Source organism: Peromyscus leucopus, chromosome 1, assembly GCF_004664715.2.
Source record: "Peromyscus leucopus breed LL Stock chromosome 1, UCI_PerLeu_2.1, whole genome shotgun sequence".
Taxonomy (NCBI): Eukaryota; Metazoa; Chordata; class Mammalia; order Rodentia; family Cricetidae; genus Peromyscus; species Peromyscus leucopus.
In genome coordinates this window covers 171,874,363-171,896,476 of record NC_051063.1, presented here as the reverse complement: position 1 = coordinate 171,896,476, position 22,114 = coordinate 171,874,363, and the positions used below count along the sequence as shown (strand labels likewise).

Genomic DNA, 22,114 nt, shown 5'->3' with positions numbered 1-22,114 from the left:
ATAAAATGTGGGGCTAGAGAGGCCACTTGGTTGTTAAGAGCACTGGCTGGTCTTCCAGAGGACCCAGGTTGAGTTCTCAGCACCCACATGGGAGCTCACAACCATCTGTGACTCCACATCCAAAGGATGTTTTTAAGACAGGAAACATCTCCTCTCTGCTCACAGGAATGAACAAAATCAGGAAACCATTTGAGAGCCTGAAAGCTTCCCAACTCCATAGTCACAAAGATATGTGCCAGAGAGCATCCATCCTCACCCACTGAGAGCAGGTTCTGAAAATTCTCCACCATCACCTCTTGGTACAGTTTCCTCTGGGCGGGGTCCAGGAGCTTCAACTCCTCCTCACTGAAGGCCACAGCCACATCTTTGAATGTCACCATCTCCTACAACAAGCAAAAGCGACCTCAATTTTACAACTAACTGCTGTTAGCAACGTTGAAACAGTCTATCCTGAGGGAAGTTCAGAAAGACTCAGGAAGTTCTAAAATGAGGCTCCTTGAGATTCCAGAAGTAAACAACTCATAAGTCTCAGGAAGTCCTTGAAACTGACCAGATGCACAAAGTCCCTCTGGGCACAGGGTTATATGAGCAGTAAGGACTGCTGAGGGGACTCAGATCAGCAGTTTCCTGGAAGGGACTCTTCTACCTATTGAAGTGTCTGCAAGTCATACATAAAGTTTCAGGGTGATCTTTCTCTGAAACATCATGCTCCTGGAGTAACCCCAATAAATTCACTGATTCACCAACTTGGACTTGGGCAGTATTGTTACTAGAGTCTGTTGTGGATTCCCTACTAGGAGTGAGTAGACGTTTGTTTGTGTCTCCCTAGGAAAAGGGTCAACACCAATGTCACTAGACATATGACAGCCCTGAAAAGGCAAAGAGGAGTTAAACTTACAGGGAGGGACAAAGAGGCGTCTGACATATCCTAAGGACCTCAAGCACTTTTGTACATCCTGTCTTTAAAATCTCATTTATTCAGTGTGTGTGTGTGTGTGTGTGTGTGTGTGTGTGTGTGTGTGTGTGTGTGTCACACAGGAGTACATGTGACACAGAGAGTGACTTGTGGAAGTTGGTTCTCTGCTTCCACCATGTGGGTCCTGGGGATCAAACGTAGGTCACTGGGCTTGGAGGCAGCACCTTGACCCCTGCACCATCTTGTCTACCTTCAAGTGCTTTGAGTCTCTTTACAGAAAACCCCTCCAGCATGAGGGTAACCTAGGCATTCTGATGGCGGAAAATGGCAAATTCCATTTACCTTGTGTGTGCTCATCTTTTTCTCGATCCTTCCAGGAGGTGCAGAGCCTAAGAAGGCAGAAATAGGAAAAGAGAAGAGGTCAGAGGACATTGAGCCAGCGTGCACTGACCACACGGCTGACCCGTGTCAGGTGGTCAGGTCATGTTCCTTGCAGCTCGTGGCCAGAGGAAGGCAAAGGGACAAACGCCTTTCAGGAGCTCATCACAGAACAGTTCGCCCAATCACAACAGTAGATTTTCTTATACTAGTTTTTGCAATTTCTGTAAGCAAAATTTTAATAATCAGAAATTGTCATAGTGACCACTGGTAATAATGGTGATGACAGTGCCCAGGGAATGCTAATCCACAGTAACCAGTAGTCAGTCTTCTCATTCCTGGAGGAAGTACTCCAGTACAAGAGAAGGCAAGGAATCTACTCCCTAGAGCATATAGGGAATGCATCCAGAATTCTAATTTCACCCTACACATCTACCTACCCCTGGGATTCTGTAGTAAGGTATGACTGTTGATAGTATTTATTGTTTAATCCCAGCACTGGGAGGGGGTGGGGGGAGAAGCAGGCAGATCTCTGTGAGTTCGAGGCCAGCCTGGTCCACAGAGAGAGTTCCAGAACAGTCAGGGCTACACAGAGAAACCCTGTCTGAAAAAAAAAAAGTTATTGATTGAGGGGAAAAAAAAGGTCTCAGGACTGGCTGGGATTACAGTGTTTCTGGCTCCATTTTATCTGTGCTATGAGGCACGGTGAACTTTCTAAGCCTGAATTTTCAGATGAGACCCTTCCCTGGACTGTTTACATTTGACCTGTGAGGGAACCACACAGGTAATGTAAAAGGTAAAAGGTAGAATTCCTGTATCTGCAGGAATTCAGTTGGGTGGGCGGGGCTTGAGTATGGGCGGGGCTCCCCAGGCGAGGCCAGGGCTGCCTGTTGGTGGTGAGTTTCTGAATTGCTGCTGGGGACAACCAGTCCCCAGGAACAGAGCAACCACTAAACACTAAACGGAAACCTACCCAAGAAAACCTGACAGAACCAGAGTCATTGTTCCATTTACATGCTAAGGTAATTTTTCCGCTTCACATAATTCTGTATTTTCCGACATTTCCATGTCTATAAGGTAAACATTATTTGGGAAAACTGGAATAGGCAAAAAACACTTTTTGAAAAACCTAACACAAGGGACTGGGGGATGGCTTCATTGGTAGATCTGGGCAAGCATGGGGACCGAGTTCCATCTCAAGAATGCATTTTATTTTAAAAGGGAGTGCGTGTACAGGGCGCTGAACGCCAGTGGCGCAGCCTTGTGCCAGGGCTGGGAAGGACAGACAGCTAATGGCATTATCTCTTGCTTGTTGGCCAGCTAGCCAGCCTCACCTAACTGGGCAAGCTCAAGGCCCACAAGGTGATTCGGTGGTAAAGGCGCTTGCCACCAAACCAGGCTGAATTTGAGCTCCAGGACCCACGTGGGGCAGGTGTGCAGCATCTACCCCAAGTGGTTCCCTAATCCCCTCCTGCACACCGAAACTCTCGTGCCCCACCCCCCAAGTAAATGTTAATTAAATGGGAAAAGGGGGTCGGCTCGGGGAAAGCCAGCCTACACACACACACACACACACACACACACACACACACACACACACACACACACAAATATACAAACCCTGCTCTCAAGATCCCTATTTTCACACCATAGTTCTAACCTATTTTTACATGATACTGTCCAGTTTCCTTGGCAAGCTTGGACCAAAAAGACTACGCAATCAGTGTGGGTTTGCACAGGCTAGCTTCTGAAGCCAGCCTCCGACTCGGTGGCTTCCTTGTATAAACTATTACAGTCACTCCCAAGTGTACGACCCTACACATCCTCCAGCGTCATCTTACTCACGTGAGGCTGCGCAGGGTGCTTTTTGGGAAGTCAGGGCTGCGGAGAAACAGAAAATAGCAAAATTACAAAATTCCATCTCCAACTCGTGGTTCGTGCCCCAGTACCTGCAGCCAGCTCCTTCCTGTAAGGGTCTTGGGTGGGGACAGCCCGGATCTTGCTAGCTCACCGCGGCTGTGAATTGGAATATTACAGTGGTCTCCACGAGACCCACGTGCCAGGCAGTTTTAAGCATTTCACGATCCCTTTTTTTCCACCTCTAAGCATTCTGTTAGGAAGTCTAACTTCTCTTTTGTAGAACAGCCAGTAAACGCAGAGGGACCCGCTAAAGCCGCAGAAGCAGAGCAGGCTGTGGGGCAGGAGAGGGAGATGCAGGAGGGAGGAGGAGCTCGGGAGGGGAGCTGCAGTGGAGGGGGGCTGCAGGCGGGAAGGAGCTGGGGGGGGGGGACTGCAGTGGAGAGGGGGCTGCCGGCGGGGAGGGGGACTGCAGGAAGGGAGACAGGGTTGCATTCGGAGAGGGGAGACTGCAGGCTGGGGAGGGGCTGCAGGCGGGGAGGGGAGACTGCAGGCGGGGAGCGGGGGGGGGGGGGGAGACTGCAGGCGGGGAGGGGGACTGTAGAAGCGGCTAGCTCCAGGGGCCCGCAGACTGGGGGACGCCCCCTCCCGTGGGATGGCTCGGGCTCACCTTTCAAGTCTCGCTCCTTTCTTTTCTCCCCAAATGCAGGAACTGACGATCTCAAGCCCACCTCGGGGACGCTCTAGGGGTTCCTGGCTAAAATAACTCAAACCCAGGGGGGCAGACAGCTAACAAGCCAACCCCAAGTGGGTGAGTTCCCAGAATTCCGCGTGGAGAAACTGGTTCTGGCTGGGTGGTAACGGAAGTGAGGATGCAGGGGCACAGATGGCGTCCCAGAATGCTAGAGGACGAGGACCGCCCTCCTCTATCGAATTTCCTTCTCGGTTTTCATTTCTCATGCTCCCTTAAAAAGTCCGGGGAAGAGGTCTTTACGTGGTAGTATGTGTACCTTGAAAGCATATAGGGTCTGGGGCTGGAGAGATGACTCAGTGGGGGTGGGGGGCACTGTTATGACAGAGTCCGCAGGTCCCAGCACTCACAAGGGAGCTCAAAGCTGCTAACTCCAGTTCCAGAGGACCAGTCGCCTTCTTCTGGCCTCTGCCTGTAGGTGATGCCCAGACACAATGCAAAACGGCAAAACATCGCTGCAAATAAAACCTTTTTGTTGTTGTTTTGTTCTTGTTTTTGGACACAGGATTTCTCTATGTAGTTTTGGTGCCTGTCCTGGATCTCGCTCTGTAGACCAGGCTGGCCTCGAACTCACAAGAGATCCGCCTGGCTCTGCCTTCCAAGTGCTGGGATTAAAGGCGTGCGCCACCGCTGCCCGGCTCAGATAATTTTTTTTTTTTAACACTAAAAATATACAAAACAAAACAGACCCTACTTATTTATTGGTGTGTTCATGCATGTGTGTGAGCATTCTACTGCACGAGCGAGGAAGCCAGGGGACAACTTCCAGGAGGAAATTCTCTCCTTGCTCCCTTGTCAGGCTAGGTAGCAGGGGCCTTTCCCTGCTGAGCCATCTTGACAACAAAGGCCAGGCACATGAAAATAACCAACTTTCAAAAATGGGCCAAGACTCAAACATGGTTCAGCAATTTAAACAGGAATATGACCAGCAAACAAGGGCGTGTTATGGTGATATTGTGTTCCCCAAAATATTGTGTACCCTAATAAACTTACCTGGGGGTCAGAGAACAGAACAGCCACTAGATATAGAGGCCAGAAAATGGTGGCACACACGCCTTTAATCCTATGCTTGGGAGGCAGAGATCGGGCTGGATCTCTGTGAGTTTAAAGCCACACTGGAAACAGTCAGGCATGGTGACTCACACCTTTAATCCCAGGAAGTGATGGCAGGGAGCAAAACGGTATATAAGGCGTGAGGACCAGGAACTAGCCTGGATAAGCCTGGTTAAGCTTTCAGGCTTTCAAGCAGCAGTTCAGCTGAGATCTTTTTGGATGAGGACCCAGAAGCTTCCAGTCTGAGGAAACAGGATCAGCTGAGGAACTGGTGAGGTGAGGTGGCTGTGGCTTATTCTGCTTCTCTGATTTTCCAGCATTCACCCCAATACCTGGCTCCAGGTTTATTTTCATTAATAAGACCTTTTAGGATTCCTGCTACAACATGTAGAGATAATTTTTAAAGAAAAGAAATGGATATAATCAAAATGAGCCAGCACCATAAACTTGTGAGAGGCAAAAAAAAAAGGGGGGGGGGGACAAAACCAAAAGAAAATGCTAATATCCCAAGTGTTGGTGAGGAGAACTGAACTATCACACAGTGATGGAGAGAATGTAAAATGGACAGCCGTGTTGAAAAGCTCTGGTTTTAGTAACAATTAAATATTCTTTTTACCATTAATCAACATAGTCTACTGTGTACAATTCCGTTAAAGTCGTTTCATTGAGATTCCATAGTGACCTCTTACCTCACTGAATATTTTGTTTCCTGAATAAACTGAGAGGTCAGACTCCACGTACAAAAGCATCCTGCACCTCTGCGAGCCCTGAGAATGGACGTAGCGTATCTGCAGTTCAGAAACCATATGCTTGTTGGGACTGAGGGTGGGGCTGACCGGAAATGGCCACAGGCACATTTCTGTTTATTAGAAACATCACTTACAGCTATGTTGATGACCACGGAATCGTAAACATTTGTCAAAATTCAGGAAGCAGTAAAATTGAGATCTGTGCATGTGTGACTACATATAAATATAGTTCAATGAAGGATGAGCATGCCAAAAAGCTGGCCACAACCCACTGATTTCTCAAGCCACGAATGCATGAAGACCTTCAATTTGATAGACATTTGTCCACAGGCTCCACAGGGTTGGGAAAATTGGCCTGTGTGTATAACTTAAATGTCCTTCAAGCCTCCTAGGAACAAATTTACAGAAACTTTAGTCAGAGATAGATTGAATAAAAAATTTCAAATGACTGCTTTTCTCAAAGCTGACTTAAGAGTTACTGAAGGCATATGATGTCTCAGGCACTGCTCGGGAATATAGGTACACAATGTAGGCATTCACCTCAAATGTCTACTGTTAATCAGGAAGAAATGTATTTCAGAACAATTTCAATAAGTAATACTTTATTAACGACGAAAGCAAATTTGCATAGTAATGCTGTGGAACACTCTTCTATGAGAGGAGCTATTTGGATGTTTAAAATCACACTGGCAGGACACAACACAATCTGCAGCTAACTGCTTTGATACTGAAGTATGAAGGATGAGAACAGGAAGATACTGTAAGTAAACTATTTTGCTTCTGTAAGAGCAGAAACTGTGCGTCCAGTAGAAAGCACTGCAATTCCTAACAGACAATGTCGGCCCTGAGCAGAGGGACTTCGAGCAGCACCTGTGGGCAGTGTGTGGTGACAGAGATGTCAGGGCTCATGCTGTGTGTTCGGAGAAAGGCAGCAGTCCAGTCACACAGTCGCAGCTTGGGTTAGAGCTGCCAGAAACCCTCAGATTTACTGCCTGTGGAATTTGGAGTTTTGGGTCACTGGGTATGTAGGAAGCTGTAGTGTTTGTAAATACCTTGTGACCACATTCGGTTATGAAGCCCCACGTGAGGTTGTGACTAGCAGCTTAAGAAACTCTGCTCCTGTCAAAAAGATCTGGTCCTTTCGGTCCTAAGATGTTTAGATACCTCCAGATCACACTCGACTTTCCTGCGGTTACTGTCTCAGCTTGTTAAAGGTCAAAGTTCTGAATGAAGTCTGCATGGCTCCAACATACAGGCTTCTTTGTTCTGTGGTCTCCCTATCGTTGTTAAAATATTGACCCTCTTATGATCCAACTCCTTTGTCTCCCATGACGCTTTGAAGAACTGGAACATTTCGGCTTCCTTCTGAAATATCAGAGCATAAAACCTTATAGAGTTTGTTCCCTGGGTGAGTCCTCTGGTGCAGGGAAATCCCTGTGACCCTCATCCTCAGCATGGGCTCGCTGGTGAACCAGGAGCCCGGAGCTCCAGCTGAACCCTTTCCCACAAGCCTCACACTTGTACGGTTTCTCTCCAGTGTGGACCCTCTGGTGTGCTTTGAGGTATGAGCTCCAGCTGAAGACTTTCCCACACTCCTCACACTTGTACGGTTTCTCTCCAGTGTGGACCCTGTGGTGGTCTTGGAGGTAGGACCTCTGCCGGAAGCGTTTTCCACACACGTCACATGGGAATGGTTTTTCTCCTGTGTGGACTCCACGGTGAGCTAGAAAATTGGATGCCCGACAGAAACCTTTTCCACACTCCTCACATTGATAGGGTCTTTCTCCAGTGTGGGACCTCTGGTGGGCTTGCAGGTGTGACTCTACACTGAAGCCCTTCCCACACTCTGCACACTGATACGGTTTCTCCTCACTGTGGACTCTCTGATGCACCTGGAGAATCGAGACCCGACTGAAGGATTTCCCACACTTCTCACATTTGTAGGGTTTCTCTCCTGTGTGGATTCTACAGTGAACGTTCAGATCTGAACTCCGACTGAATCCCTTCCCGCACGTGTTACATTTGTAGGGTTTCTCCCCAGTGTGGGTCCTCTGATGGGCCAGAAGGAGAGAGGCCTGGCTGAAGCCCTTCCCACACACCTCACAGACGTAGGGTTTCTCTCCCGTGTGGACTCTCTGGTGATTGTTAAATTCTGAGCTGTGACAGAAACTCTTCCAGCAAGCATCGCACTGGTAGGGCTTGTTTCCCGTGTGGCCTCGCTGGTGGTCCAGAAGCGTGGAGACCCGGGTGAAGCCCTGCCCACACTCCTCACACTGGTACGGCTTCTCCCCGGTGTGCCTTACCTGGTGGGCCTGAAGGCTCGAGAGCCGGCAGAAGGAGCTCTCACACTGTTCACATCTGTACTTCCTCTCTCCCGCGGGGCCTTTCCCGGTCACCGCAGGACGAGAGTCCCGGCTAGAGCCTCTCTCCTCTCTGTGAGGTTCTCCACCGCCGCTCATTCCACAGCGGAGCTGCAGCTGGGAACTCCTCCTGGAAAGTTTCCTGAGCTCCGCTCCTTCGCGGCATTCTCCATGGTGAACTTGAAGAAATGAATTCCTCCTGGAAAGTTTCCTGAGCTCCGCTTCTTCGCGGCCTTCTCCATGGCGAACTTGAAGAAATGAATTCTGACTGGAAAGTTTCCTGAGCTCTGCTCCTTCGCTCTGTACAGCATCCGGTTTCCCCAACGCAGAGCCGGTTCCTCCATCCTTCCCCCTGCAGTCTCGACCCTGGGTTAACTCCCTGGTAACTTGTTGCCAGATGCGTGAGCAGAAAAGCTCCTCCCGGGGCAGGAGCCTCCATCCTGCCTCCTGAAGGGATTCCTTCTCATTCAGATTCCTGGATCCTAAAAGATAAAGAGAATTCAGAGAGAGGGAGGGCGTGTGGGTGCTCTGTTGGCTGCTGTCGGGGTTATGTAGTTAAGCCCACAGCCTAAGGCTTCACTGAACCCGAGAATGGTTCCCCTTCCCTTGAACATCCTGTGTCCTGTCTTCTCACCTACACACCCTAGAACCCAGGGGCAGTGCAACAGGCTCCCAGTCACCACACAATAACGAGAACCATCAAGAACCCCGTAAAGCATCACAGGTGAATGGTAAGTTCAAATTTTTCTTATCTCTAGAGCAAGACAGTATTTCAATCAGGAAAAAAAAAAAAAAAAACAGCTTTTTTTTTCTTTTTTTTTGGCCAGGTGTGGTGGCACACACCTTTAATCCCAACATTTGGGAGGCAGAGGCAGGTGGATCCCTATGGGTTCAAGGCCATCGTCGTCTGAGAAACCCTGTCTCAGGAAAAAAATAATAAAAATAAATAAATAAATAAAGGAGAAAAGAAAAGGAGAAAGGAAGTCAGAAAAAAACAGAAGGTAAATAGCCCATCACTGACGATCCCCATACCCCTGGATCATGCATCATGCCCATCTTACTACAGAGATGGTCTTGCCTTGCAAAGGGAAGACCACAAAATCCTGTTGTTTTTTTGTTTGTTTGTTTTTTGAGACAGGTTTTTATGCATCCCAGGCTGGTCTTGAACTCCCAATCTTCCTGCCTCCACCTCATGAGTGCTCTTTTGTTGTTGTTTTGGTTTTTTTTTTTTTTTTTTTTTTTCGAGACAGGGTTTCTCTGTGTAGCTTTGGAGCCTGTCCTGGATCTCGCTCTGTAGCCCAGGCTGGCCTCGAACTCACAGAGATCCACCTGGCTCTAACTCCCGAGTGCTGGGATTAGAGGTGTGCGCCACCACCGCCCAGTGAGTGCTGGTTTATACCAGGACTCCACACATTTTGTTTGTTCAGGACTGGGGAGTGAACCCCACTGCTAGGCAACCCTTCTACCACTGAGCTGCATCCTTGGCCCTTTTTCACGGTTTCAGACAGGCTATCAAATTTCCTCTGCTTTGCTTTGAAAATGCCTTCTGAGTAGCTGAGATTACAGGGTTGGGAATTACCAACAGGTCTGGCTACATCTCTAGCATCTTTTTTTTTTTTTTTTAAATTCAAAACACAGTTTTAAGATGGGAATTGACCAGCATCTGGTGAAAGACCCTAACCCTTCAGGCTTACACCCCCCAAGCCCCAGGAAAATGAGGAACTAAAGAGCTAGTTCCAAGGGCAAACTGACTCAGCCATTACCCAACCACCCCTGCCACAATGTAACAATGTAAAGAGATTTCTGTTAAGAGATGCGCTCAACTGTGATTGGGATAATTGCAAGTGTTCCAGGAAAGACCACTGTGACCTTTGTGTAACCTTCATTCCCACCCTGATACCCCCCTTGAGGTTTCAGGAAGAATGTGCATGCGGATGTGACTGTACCCACCCTGTGATCAGAACATGATCGTGTGAAATTAGCCTCTAGACATAAATCAATCGAAACGAAATTGTATGGGAATTGTAATCTTGTGGCTTTTGTGGGGTTTTCTTTTAAAAGTACCCATGTGGCTGCAGTAGGATGCGACTCTTGCTCTCAGGACAAGAGGAGCCCAACTGTACAGCCGCATCAATAAACCTCTTGCTGTTTGCATCAACTGGACCTGAGTCTGGGTTCTTGGGGCTCCCAACCGAGAAGGTAGAACCCTGGGTCTGGGGTCTATCACTGGGATGCAAAGGCAAGAGGCTAATGCAAATTGGAAGCCAGTCTGGACCAGTGAAGGGCTACACAGTGAAGACAATAACCAACAAGCTGAGCATGATGGCCAGGGCCTGTAATTCCAGCACTTAGGAGGCGGGAGAATCACAAGTTCAAGGCCAGCCTCCACTGCATAGTGCGTCTGAGGCCAGTCTGGACTACTAAGACCATGTCTCAAAAGACAAAAGCAAACAACAGAAAAGGGGAAATTATGTTATTGGGAAAAAGAAAAATTTAGCTGCTACCGAAGATTGACATGGATGGCTCAATGGTTAAGAGCACTGGCTGCTCTTCTGGAGGACTAGAGTTCAATCCCAGCACCCGCATGGCAGCTCACAACCATCTAACTCCAGTCCCAGGGGACCTGATATCCTCTTGTGACTTCTGCTGATACTCGACATGCATGTGGTACACAGACATACACACAGGCAGGCAAAAATGAAGGTTTACATGACTAGTATCTCTTTTCAACTATTTCATCCCTTTTCTGGATGCAGAAACATGAGAACAAACATTGTATATGTAGAGTGGTGGAGTATGGCATAATTTCCTCTTTGATTTAATCACCATATTTATCTAATAAGCATTTCCTCTTAAATTTGTCCCTAAAGTTTTGTCTTTTTTTTTTTTTAATGACCTTCAGGGGCTTGGAGAGATGGTTCAGAGGTTAAGAGCACTGGCTGCTTTTTCAGAAGACCTGGGTTTAATTCCCTCTACCTACATGGCTGCTCACAGCCATCTGTAACTCCAGTTCCAGGGGAAGCTGATGCCCCCTTCTGGCCTCAGAGGGCACTGCATGCACCTGGCGCACAGACATACATGCAAGCCAAACAACCAAGCACATTAAATAATAAAACATTTTTTAAAAGGACCTTCAAGGAGCTGGAGAGATGACTGACAGCTAAGAGTGTGTTTTGCCTTGGCAGAGGACGTAAGATCAACACCCAGCACCATTGGCAGCTTACGGCCAACTGTAACTCCAGCAACGAGGGCACTGACCTCAGGTGCACATACCCTCACACATAAACATACTTTCAAATAAAAAATAAACTTTATTACTATAGCTCTATAGTAGAGTTTGAGGTCAGGGATGGTGATGCCTCCAAAGGTTGCTTTATCATATAGGATTCTTTTAGCTATCCTGGGTCTTTTGTTTTTCCAACTCTACTATAGAGCTATAGTAATAAAAACAGCTTGGTACTGGTATAAAAATCGACATACACACCAATGGAATCAAATTGAAGACCCTGACATTAATCCATGCACATATGAACACCTGGTTTTTGACAAAGGAGCCAAAACTATACAATGGAAAAAAAGTATCTTCAACAAATGGTGCTGGCACAACTGGATGTCAATATGTAAAAGATTATAAATAGATCCATATCTGTCACCATGCACAAAACTCAAGTCCAAGTGGATCAAAGACCTGAACATAAATCCAGTTACACTAAACTTAATAGAAAAGAAAGTAGGAAGCACTCTTGAACACATTGGCACCAGAGACCTTTTCCTAAATAAAACACCAACAGCACAGACCCTGAGCACAACAATTAATAAATGGGACCTCTCGAAATTGAGAAGCTTTTGCAGGGCAAAAGACACAGTCAATAAGACAAAAAGACAGCCAACAGAATGGAAAAGATCTTCACCAACCCCACATCTGACAGAGGATTGATCTCCACAGTATATAAAGAACTCAAGAAACTAGACATCAAAATACTGAACAGTCCAATTAAAAAATGGGCTAAAGAGCTAAACAGAGAATTCACAAAACAAGAACTACAAATGGCTAAAAGACATCTAAAGAAATGCTCAACATCCTTAATCATCAGAGAAATGCAAATCAAAATGACTCTGAGATACCACCTTACACCTGTCAGAATGGCTACGATCAAAAACACCAATGACAGCCAATGTTGGAGAGGATGTGGAGCAAAGGGAACACTCCTCCACTGTTGGTGGGAATGTAAACTTGAACAACCACTGTGGAAATCAGTATGGCGGTGCTGTGGGATGGTCTGTATGTCAAATTGCTCTGATTAGTCAATAAATAAAACACTGATTGGCCAGTGGCTAGGCAGGAAGTAGGTGGGACAAGGAGAGAGGAGAATTCTGGGAAGCGGAAGGCTGAGGCGGAGAGACACCGCCAGCCGCCGCCATGACCAGCAGCATGTGAAGACGCCGGTAAGCCACCAGTCATGTGGCAAGGTATAGATTTATGGAAATGGATTAATTTAAGTTATAAGAACAGTTAGCAAGAAGCCTGCCACGGCCATACAGTTTGTATGCAGTATAAGTCTCTGTGTTTACTTGGTTGGGTCTGAGTGGCTGTGGGACTGGTGGGTGACAAAGATTTGTCCTGACTATGGGCAAGGCAGGAAAACTCTAGCTACATGGCGGTTTCTCAGAAAATTAGGAATCGAACTACCTCAACACCCAGCCATCCCACTCTTGGGCATATACCCAAGGAATGCTGATTTATACCATAAAGATACATGCTCAGCTATGTTCATAGCAGCACTATTTGTAATAGCCAGAACCTGGAAACAACCTAGATGCCCATCAACAGAAGAATGGATGGAAAAAATGTGGTACATATACACAATGGAGTACTACTCAGCAGAGAAAAACAATTGAAAGCATGAAATTTGCAGGCAAATGGATGGAACTAGAAAAAATCATCTTGAGTGAGGTAACCCAAACACAGAAAGACAGTCATGGTATGTACTCACTCATAAGTGGATTCTAGATATAAAATAAAGAACAATCAGACCACAGCCCATAGAACCATAGAGGCTATATATATAGCATGGAGGTCCCTAGGACGACTGTGGCTTATAATAAATTTCGGTTCTACTCAATTATTGAAAAAAAAATAGCCAAATGAATGGAAACATATGAACTATGAACCAAAGGCTGAGGGGCCCCCAGCTGGATCAGGCCCTCTGAATAGGTGAAACAGTTGATTGGCTTGATCAGTTTGGGAGGCAACTAGGCAGTGGTACCAGGTCCTGTGCTCATTGCATGAGTTGGCTGTTTGAAACCTGGAGCTTATGTAGGGACACTTGGCTCAGTCTGGGAGGAAGGGACTGGACCTGCCTGGACTGAGTCTACCAGGTTGATCTCAGTCCTCGGGGGAGGATTTGCCCTAGAGGAGGTGGGAATGGGGGGTAAGCTGGGGGTAAGGGGAGGGAGTGGGAGGGGGGAGAATAGGGGAACCCATGGCTGATATGTAGAACTGAATGGTATTGTAAAATAAAAATAAATAAATAAATAAATAAATAAATAAATAAATAAATAAATAAACAAACAAACTTTAAAACTGACCTTCAAAAGAAACTTTTAAAAAAAAGACTATGCTCCTGAGAATTTTTTCCCTCCACACAATTCTACCATGGCCAACTGTGCTCTTATATGGACAGGGATTCGGCACATGGCCTCTGTCAGTACAAAACACAGGGTCTCAGTACGGATTCCTTGTTGGCCTGGAACCTGGTAGTAGATCAGGCTAGCCTCCGACACCACACCCAGGCAAGACTACCTGGGAGGTGTCACGGGAGGGTCACTCCAGTGTTGGAAGCTGCTAATGGGACCACCAGGATGACCACCAAGGCACCTCCGGAGGAGCTCAGAAAGGAAAGACGACACATGGCGCTGCAGAAATGGTCCTTGGGACTTCTGTCCTCTCTCCCTGTGTTTAAAAAGCCAGCAGACTCAGGAAAAACGTCATGTTGGGAAACAGGGTGGAGGCCGGGGAAACGTCCTGCCTGGGCTGCACCACTGCTTCCCACCGCGGCCTGGGGACCAGGACTTTAAAGTACATCCAGTGGCCGGCGCCTGAGCACGGACAGAACCAAACAGGGGAGGTACCGTTGTCTACAGTCTTCAGGCTACTTCATTCACAAATACCTACACACACACACACACACACACACACACACACACACACACACACACACAGCGTGTTCATTGTGTGCATGTGCAATAAACACAGGCAAGGCCTTGTATGTGCTAAGCACAGCTGTCCCGCTAACAACCCAGCCCTTAAGATGTACTCTTCACTCAGGAGACAGCGACGCGTGGATCTCTGTGAGTTTGAGCCCAGCCTAGTATATAACAAGTTCTAGGTCAGCCAGGGCTACATAGTGAGATCCTATCTCAAGGAGAAAAAAAAGGACTTATTACTATACACATCAAAAATAAAAATAAAAGCACGTATGGGATGTAATGATTCTTCAGTCAAATAGCTGAATTGTTTAAGTGAAAAATTCTTAGTACTGGCACACCTTGGAAAAGATAAGGGTGTGTCAACTGAGTTTTTCAAGTATATAGTTTGTCATTTCTGCACAAATACTGAAAAGTACCATTTCTGAATGTGGTATTCTTGTGTCTTCTAGGACGTGTATCAGATTTGGGGAGAACAATTAATTCCTTCCGATCAGGCTGTTTCTCACTATATAAGGCACCAACTGGCCCCTTATTTAAACTGAACTCTACCTTCCCTAACGCATCGGTTTAGTGAAACTATTTCCTTTCTCCCTCCGCCCCACAAGGTCTCGCTATGGCTAGTAGATTTCTTCTACAGCATCCCTTGTTTCTGTAGACCACCAAGGCATGACTGTCATTCGGTACTTTTAAATAAGACTAAACAACAGTTTAGTTCTTCTTCCCTGGGTCTTTCTAGAAGGGGCGGGTGGCTGTGAAGCAAAGACAGCCTTGAACGCCGCTTGTTTTCTGAGGACTTCCGTCCTCACTGTAAGGGGCAGGTCACTTCTAGGATCCTGGCTAAGTGGCCGTTGAAAAGCCTGGGATGTGGCTCAGAGGTAGCAGCCTTGTCCAACACGTGCCAGGCCCTGGCTCCATCCTCAGTACTGCCACAGTGAAATAGAGAGCACCTCCTCACCCGGCGGCAGCAGTGGCGCACGCCCGGGAGGCAGAGGCAGGAGGATCTCTGTGAGTTCAAGGCCAGCCTGGTTTACAGAGTGAGATCCAGGACAGCCAGAGCTACAGAGAGAAACCCTGTCTCGAAAAACAAAAAGAGAGAGAGAGAGAGAGAGAGAGAGAGAGAGAGAGAGAGAGAGAGAGAGAGAGGGAAAGGGAGAGGGAGAAAAAGCAGGCAGGCAGGCTGGCAGGCAGGCAGGCAAGCAAGCAAGCACCTCCCCACACGGGAAAGACATTTGCTTTTTAAGGTGGCTGAAACCCTGGCCCCAGGGAAATGGCATCAGGGAGGTCATTACGTTATGCAGTTGCTGGAGTGACAGATGTGAACCACCTGATACGGGTAGGAACAGACACACGGGACACTGTAAGCCATCTTAAGTATCCAGACTTGATGTCCCCAAGTAATACGGCATGTAGGTACAGGAAGCCACGATGTGGCTCAAGTCCAAAGGAGCCTGTGGGAGTGGAGGAGTGAGACGAGAGGGCAGGATGGCAGCACTGGAGGACAAACCCCGACAAGGTCCCCGTGGCCTGGGCACAGGCCAACAGTGGCGCCAACACTGTGCCCAAGATGACAGGCAGGACAGACTCGGGTCCCCACCTCAGAGTCCCCACCACAGGTGGCCGCCTTCACAAGTCAAAGCTCACGTTCTCTCCAGAATGGGTGGAGGTGATTAACTCTTGGGGGCTGGAGAGACGGCTCAGCAGTGAAGAGCACTGACTGTTCTTGCGGAGGACCCAGGCACCCACACTGGGTGGCTCGCTACAGCCACTAACTCCAGCTCCGGGGGTACCATACCCTCTCCGGCCCCCGTGGGTACCCACAGACACACACACAAATAATATATATACCTTACTAAGAGAAAGTGAATTCATGGGCAGGTCGGCAAGACGGTTTAGAAGGTAAAATCTCTCGCAGTCAAGGCTGATGGCCTGCGTTCCACTCCTGGGACCCACATGGTGGCAGAAGAAAAGTGGCCCCCACGGGTTGTCCCCTGACTTCCACCAGTATACTGTGGCACCCACACACACTGCATACATACACATATTCAGACAGCACACACAAACACCACATACAACACACACACATACACACACCACACACACAAAAAACACACATGCACACACCACACACATATATATACACATACATACACATACACCACACACACACACAAACACCACATACACACACACACCACACACAAACACCACATACAACACACACACAATACACACACAACACACACATATACACACACCACACACACACCACACACATGCACACACATATATACACATACATACACACACACCACACACACACACACACACACACGTTTTCCTCTTACAATCGCTCACACTATTTTTGACAACGGGCTATTGTTTTTGCTGCAGAGAAGTTACCACCAAGGGCTCTGATTATTGCCCACCCTTTTTGGGACAGGGTCTCAATGTGTAATCCTGGCTATCTTGGAACTCATTCTGTAGACCAGGCTAGCCTCAAACTCACAGAGATCTGTCTTCTTGCTGTGGGATGTCTTTCTGTGTGCTGTGAATGTGTGTTGCTCTGACTGGTTGATAAATACAGCTGCACTGGCCCGTGGCAGGGCAGGGTAAGGTTAGGCGGTACATTCCAACTGGAGATGAGATGAAGGGTGGAGTCGGGGGAGACGCCAGACCACTGCCGAAGGAACATGCCAGCAGGCCAGTAATGCCACGGCCATGTGGCAACAAATAGATGAACAGAAATGGGTTGGATCAAGATGTAAGAACTAGCTACCAAGAAGCCTGACCCACAGGCCATACAGTTTGTAAGTAATATAAGTCTCTGTGTGTTTACTTGGGACTAAGCAGCTGCAGGATGCCAGAGGGAGAAATTTGTCCCCGCTGCAGGGCTGGGCAGGACCAGAGAAACCTTCCGTTTATATCTTCTCTGCCTCTAGAGTGCTGGGATCAAAGGTGTGTGACACAACATTTGCCTTTTCTACCCTATTATTTATCTTACTAAAAATTGTTCATAAAGGGCCAGCAGGACGGCTTTGAGGGGAAAGGCACCTGCTGCCAACCTGAAGACCTCAGCCCCCAGGACTAACATGGTGTAAAAAGAGAATCAACGCCCACAAGTGGTCGTCTGGCTTTCCTATGCATGCTACGGCACATGTGCACCCACATACATAAACACACACACGCACAGTACATCTTTTTTAATTTAAGGTGTATTATTTTACGTGTATGAGTGTTTTGCCTGCATGTATATCTGTGCACCATGTGCATGCCTAGTGCCAGTGTGGGTGAGATGAAGTCAGGTCTCCATGGGACTGGAATTACAGGTGACTGTGAGCTGCCATGTGGGTGCTGGGAACCAAACCCAGGTTCTCTGCAGGAGCGGCCAGTGCTCTTAACCCTGAGCCGTCTCTCTAGCCCCACAAAGTAATTTTTTAATGTAAAAAAAATGTTCATATATTCATTACATGTGTGGAGGCGATTACCATCAGAGAAGGCCCAGAAACACAGCATCACACTGCCCACCTGTGGTCCATGTACAAAACACACACATTAGCCAGGGGAGAAACACTAGACAAACCCAGCTCCGCATCCCACAATGATTTAAAATCTTGAGACCCCTTCAAGAGCGGCATGCAGAGCCAGGGCCACAGAGACGTCGTGGGAGCTACCCTCTGCTACACAACCATCCTCACCCACTGAGAGCAGCATCCGGAAGTTCTCCAGCATCACGTCATGGTACAGCTTCCTCTGGGCGGCATCCAGCAGCCCCAGCTCCTCCTCGCTGAAGACCACGGCCACGTCCTTGAATGTTACTGCCTCCTACAATACCAAATACAGGCCCCCTAAATCTTGCAACAAAGGGCAGCTGAGGCTGGAATGGGGCAGTGTGGTGGTATTGTGTTCCCCAAAATACTGTGCACCCTAATAAACTTATTTGGGTTCAGAGACAGGACAGCCACTAGACACAAAGGCTAGAAAATGGTGGCACTCACACCTTTAATCCTAGCATTCCAGGGGCAGAAATCCCTCTGGATCTCTGTGAGTTCAAGGCCACATTGGAAACAGCCAGGCATGGTGACACACACCTTTAATCCCAAGAAGTGAGCCTTTAATCCCAGGGAGTGATGGCAAAAACAGAAAGATATATAAGGCATGGAGACCAGAAACTAGAAGCTTTTAGCTGGTTAAGCTTTTAGGCTTTGGAGCAGCACAGTTCAGCTGAGACCCATTTGGATGAGGACTCAGAGGCATCCAGTCTGAGGAAACAGGATCAGCTGAGGAACTGGCAAGGTGAGGTGGCTGTGGCTTGTTCTGTCTCTCTGATCTTCCAGCATTCACCCCAATAACTGGCCTCAAGTTTGATCTTATTATTAAGACCTTCTAAGATTCCTGCTACATCGCAGGGTCATGGAGTACCTGCCTGGCATCCACAAAGTCCTCCCTCTGTACCACCCGCAGCACCACAGACATTGGGGGTGGGTACAATGCCCCATGCCAGTACATGGGAGGCTGAGACAGGAGGGTGACTTGTCAGTTGGAAGCCATACTGAGTTCCAGGACAGGATGGAACCCTGTCTCAGAAACATAAAACTAACAAAAAGACCACTTTTTACATAGAGTTCAATTGTCCATTCTCTTATACGTTAAAACTGCAACATCAACAAATACGCAATTTTAAAAGTATAATGTATGAGGCAGACTTTCTTCTCATTTTTTCTCCCCTGCTGTGGAACAGTCCTTCTGTACACTGTGAATATGTATTACTCTCATTGGTTAATAAAAAGGTGACAGGCCAGTAGCCAGGTAGGAAGTATAGGCAGGACACCCAGACGCAGAGGACTCTGGAAGGAGGAGGAGTGCAGTCAGGAGAGACACCAGTCGGCCACTGAGCAAGCAGGACACATAGAAAATGAGGTAACAATCCATGAGCCACGTGGTGAGGCACAGATAAGAAATAGGGGTCAAGTGTAAGAGTTAGTTAGTGGCCGGGCGGTGGTGGCGCACACCTTTAATCCCAGCACTCGGGAGGCAGAGGCAGGCGGATCTCTGTGAGTTCGAGGCCAGCCTGGTCTCCAAAGAGGGTTCCAGGAAAGGTGCAAAGCAACACAAAGAAACCTTGTTTCGAAAAACAAACAAACAAACAAAAAAAGAGTTAGCTAGCAACAAGCCTGAGCTATCGGCCGAGCATTTGTAAGTAATACTAAGCCTCTGTGTCAGTTATTTGGGAACAGGTGATTGTGACAGAAAAACTCCACCTACATTTTTCTATTGTATTCTTTCCCTCAAATCCATATAAAGACCCGTGGTTCTTTATGCCATAGGCAACAGTGAACCCATAACAAAAACCTGGGCTAGCAAGAGGCAGCTCAGTGGGTGAAGGCATTTGCCATCAAGCCAGACATCCTAAGTTCAATTCCTGGGAGCCACATCGTAGAAGGAGAGAACTGACTCCTACAGGTGTTCTCTGACCTCCACATGTGTGCTGTGGCATGCATGTGAGTACACTCATATACTCAAAACAGATGTTAAAAAATCCTAATACAAATCAGTGAAAAACAACTTGATATTTGTATTTACTTTGTGATTACGGTTTTTTTTTGTTGTTGTTTTTTTGGTTTTTTTTTTTGAGACAGGGTTTCTCTGTGTTGCTTTAGAGCCTGTCCTAGATCTCGCTCTACAGACCAGGAGGCTGGCCTCAAACTCACAGAGATCTGCCTGCCTCTGCCTCCCAAGTACAAGGATTAAAGGCATGTGCCACCATGCCTGGCTATAAAATAATATATCTTCATATATTTACTAACTATGTTTATTTCCTCTCTGTGTTTTTTGTTGTTGTTGTTGATGATGATTTTTCGAGACAGAGTTTCTCTGTGTAACGGCCCTGGCTGTCCTGGAACTCACTCTGTAGACCATACTGGCCTTGAACCACAGAGATCCGTCTGGCTCTGCCTCCTGAGTGCTGGGGACTCAAGGTGTGTGCCACCAGGCTCTGCTCCTCTCTGTATTTTCTAATTTTCTTTTGAGACAGGATCTTGTAGCTTAGACTGGCCTCAAATTTGATGTAGCCAAGGATGACCCTGCACCGCTCTAAGCCTCCTGCCTCTACTTCCCGAGTGTTGGGATCACAAGTGTGGGACACCATGACTGGTGTCTGTGGTGCTGGGGATTGAACCTGGGGCCTCACGCATGCAAGGCAAGCACTCTCCCCCTCGGGCTAGCTCCCTAGTCCCATGGTCAGCTCTCTTCGGCACTTTGCCTGTCCTCCTAGTTAACCAGTGTGTTAGCTTAAGGCTACGCAAAATTCTATCGACAGCGTTAAGCTGAGTGGGTGTCGGTTCTGCACTGCTGGGGATCAAAGCCAGGGCACTGAACATTCGAGGCAAGTGCTCTGCCCGAGCTCATTTCCAGCCCGTGCTGCCATTCCCGAGCATCCATGTGGTGGACATTCTCCCTCTTATTCTTGTCTAGCTCTGTGGATAGCGGTGTCCCAACCTGAACGATGCTGTCACGGGCTTTTCTAGTCTGTGACTATTCATCCAATCATATTGTATTTTTATGATTTTTTTTAAAAACACCTTTATTATTTCTGATTATGTGTATGTGGGCCGGGCATGTGCATGTGAGTGCAAGTGTCCTCAGAGGCCAAAAGAGGGCATTGGAGTCCAGGGAGCTAGAGTTCCAGGCTGTTGTGAGTCACTCGATGCAGGTGCTGGGATCCAAACTTGCGTGCCCTGGAAGAGCAGCCAGTGCTTTTGACCACTGAGCCCTTCTTTATTATTTTATCCATGCCATTATAAAGTGAAAAAAGTTAAGTGACACTAAACACATGGTGACTAACATCTGGCACCTGAGGGCTTCCCAAATGTCCTCTGACCTCCACATGCACACCACACTGTGGCACAGTGCACCTGTCTACAGCCACGCCCACACAAGAAATAAACCAATAAATGCAAGGGAGAGAATTTAAAAAACAAAAACATAGAACAGTCAGCACAACTCACCTTGAGCTTGGTCATCCTGTCCTCCCGGGGAAGGGCTGCATCTTAGGAAGGGGTAACGAAGGGAGAGAAAAAAGCCATGAGCATCTGGCCAGGGTCTGACCAAGGTCTGACCAGCCCCCACGGCAGCGTGCTATGCATGGCAATTGTGCGGCTTTCTGGAGAGGCTGATTCAGACAGCGCTCACCCTGCAGCCGAGAGCCCCTGGCCAGGAGCGACCCGCCCAGTACAGAGCTGACAGTCTCCTCTGGGCCTTTCATACTGGGACAGTGGAGAAGGGTTGTCCAGCCGGTGCTCTAGGAATCAGGCTGTGCCATGGGCCAGCTCCTCAAAGACACGAGGTTTTGCAAACTCACCAAACAGAGGAGAGCCATGGAAGGCTTTGCCATGGAAACAGAGACAACTGAATAAACTCCCCGCCTCTGGGAAATGTATGCCGCCACATTTTGATAATCAACATAATTAAACTTAAACTACAGGAAAATCATCTTTGCCAGGCAGAAACAACAACTTGGTTTGATGTTACACATCTGCAGTACCGGCACTCAGGAGAGACTGAGGCAGGAGGACTGCTATCAGTTCAAGTTGGCCTGGATTACACAGGGAGACGCTATCTCAAAAGTCACCATAAAAAGCTAGAACCGTGCTATTGTTTGGCACACCCGGGGCCCTGAGCAGCGCATGCATGCTAGCACCCTGCTCCACGAAGGTTCCTCACACATACCTGCAGAGAAGCTGCTGTGTGGCCTCGGTCCCAACCCCAAAACCGCTGTGCACATCCTCAGCTACAGAAGGGACAGAAACGGAGTCGGCCCTACGATTATGACGGGGAGAAGATG

At 47.8% G+C, this 22,114-nt stretch overlaps 1 protein-coding gene across 7 annotated transcripts in view; it reads right to left on the bottom strand.

Moving 5' to 3' along the window:
- The window catches only part of LOC114709890 (zinc finger protein 227), a 39,661-nt gene that overhangs the window by 15,376 nt on the left and 2,171 nt on the right, over positions 1-22,114 (bottom strand). For 3 of the 7 annotated variants that reach the window (XM_028893911.2, XM_037201588.1, XM_037201591.1), the window contains 4 exons: positions 22,000-22,060; positions 21,279-21,319; positions 17,970-18,096; positions 6,290-8,546 (listed from right to left, as the gene is read on the bottom strand). In XM_028893911.2, the coding sequence (XP_028749744.2) occupies positions 7,093-8,546; positions 17,970-18,096; positions 21,279-21,319; positions 22,000-22,060 (1,683 nt within the window). In that variant the 3' untranslated portion in view covers positions 6,290-7,092. Of the gene's footprint in view, positions 1-6,289; positions 8,547-17,969; positions 18,097-21,278; positions 21,320-21,999; positions 22,090-22,114 lie in introns of those variants that run through there. The other 4 variants (XM_037201596.1, XM_037201599.1, XM_037201603.1 and 1 more) reach the window with 3 other exon arrangements.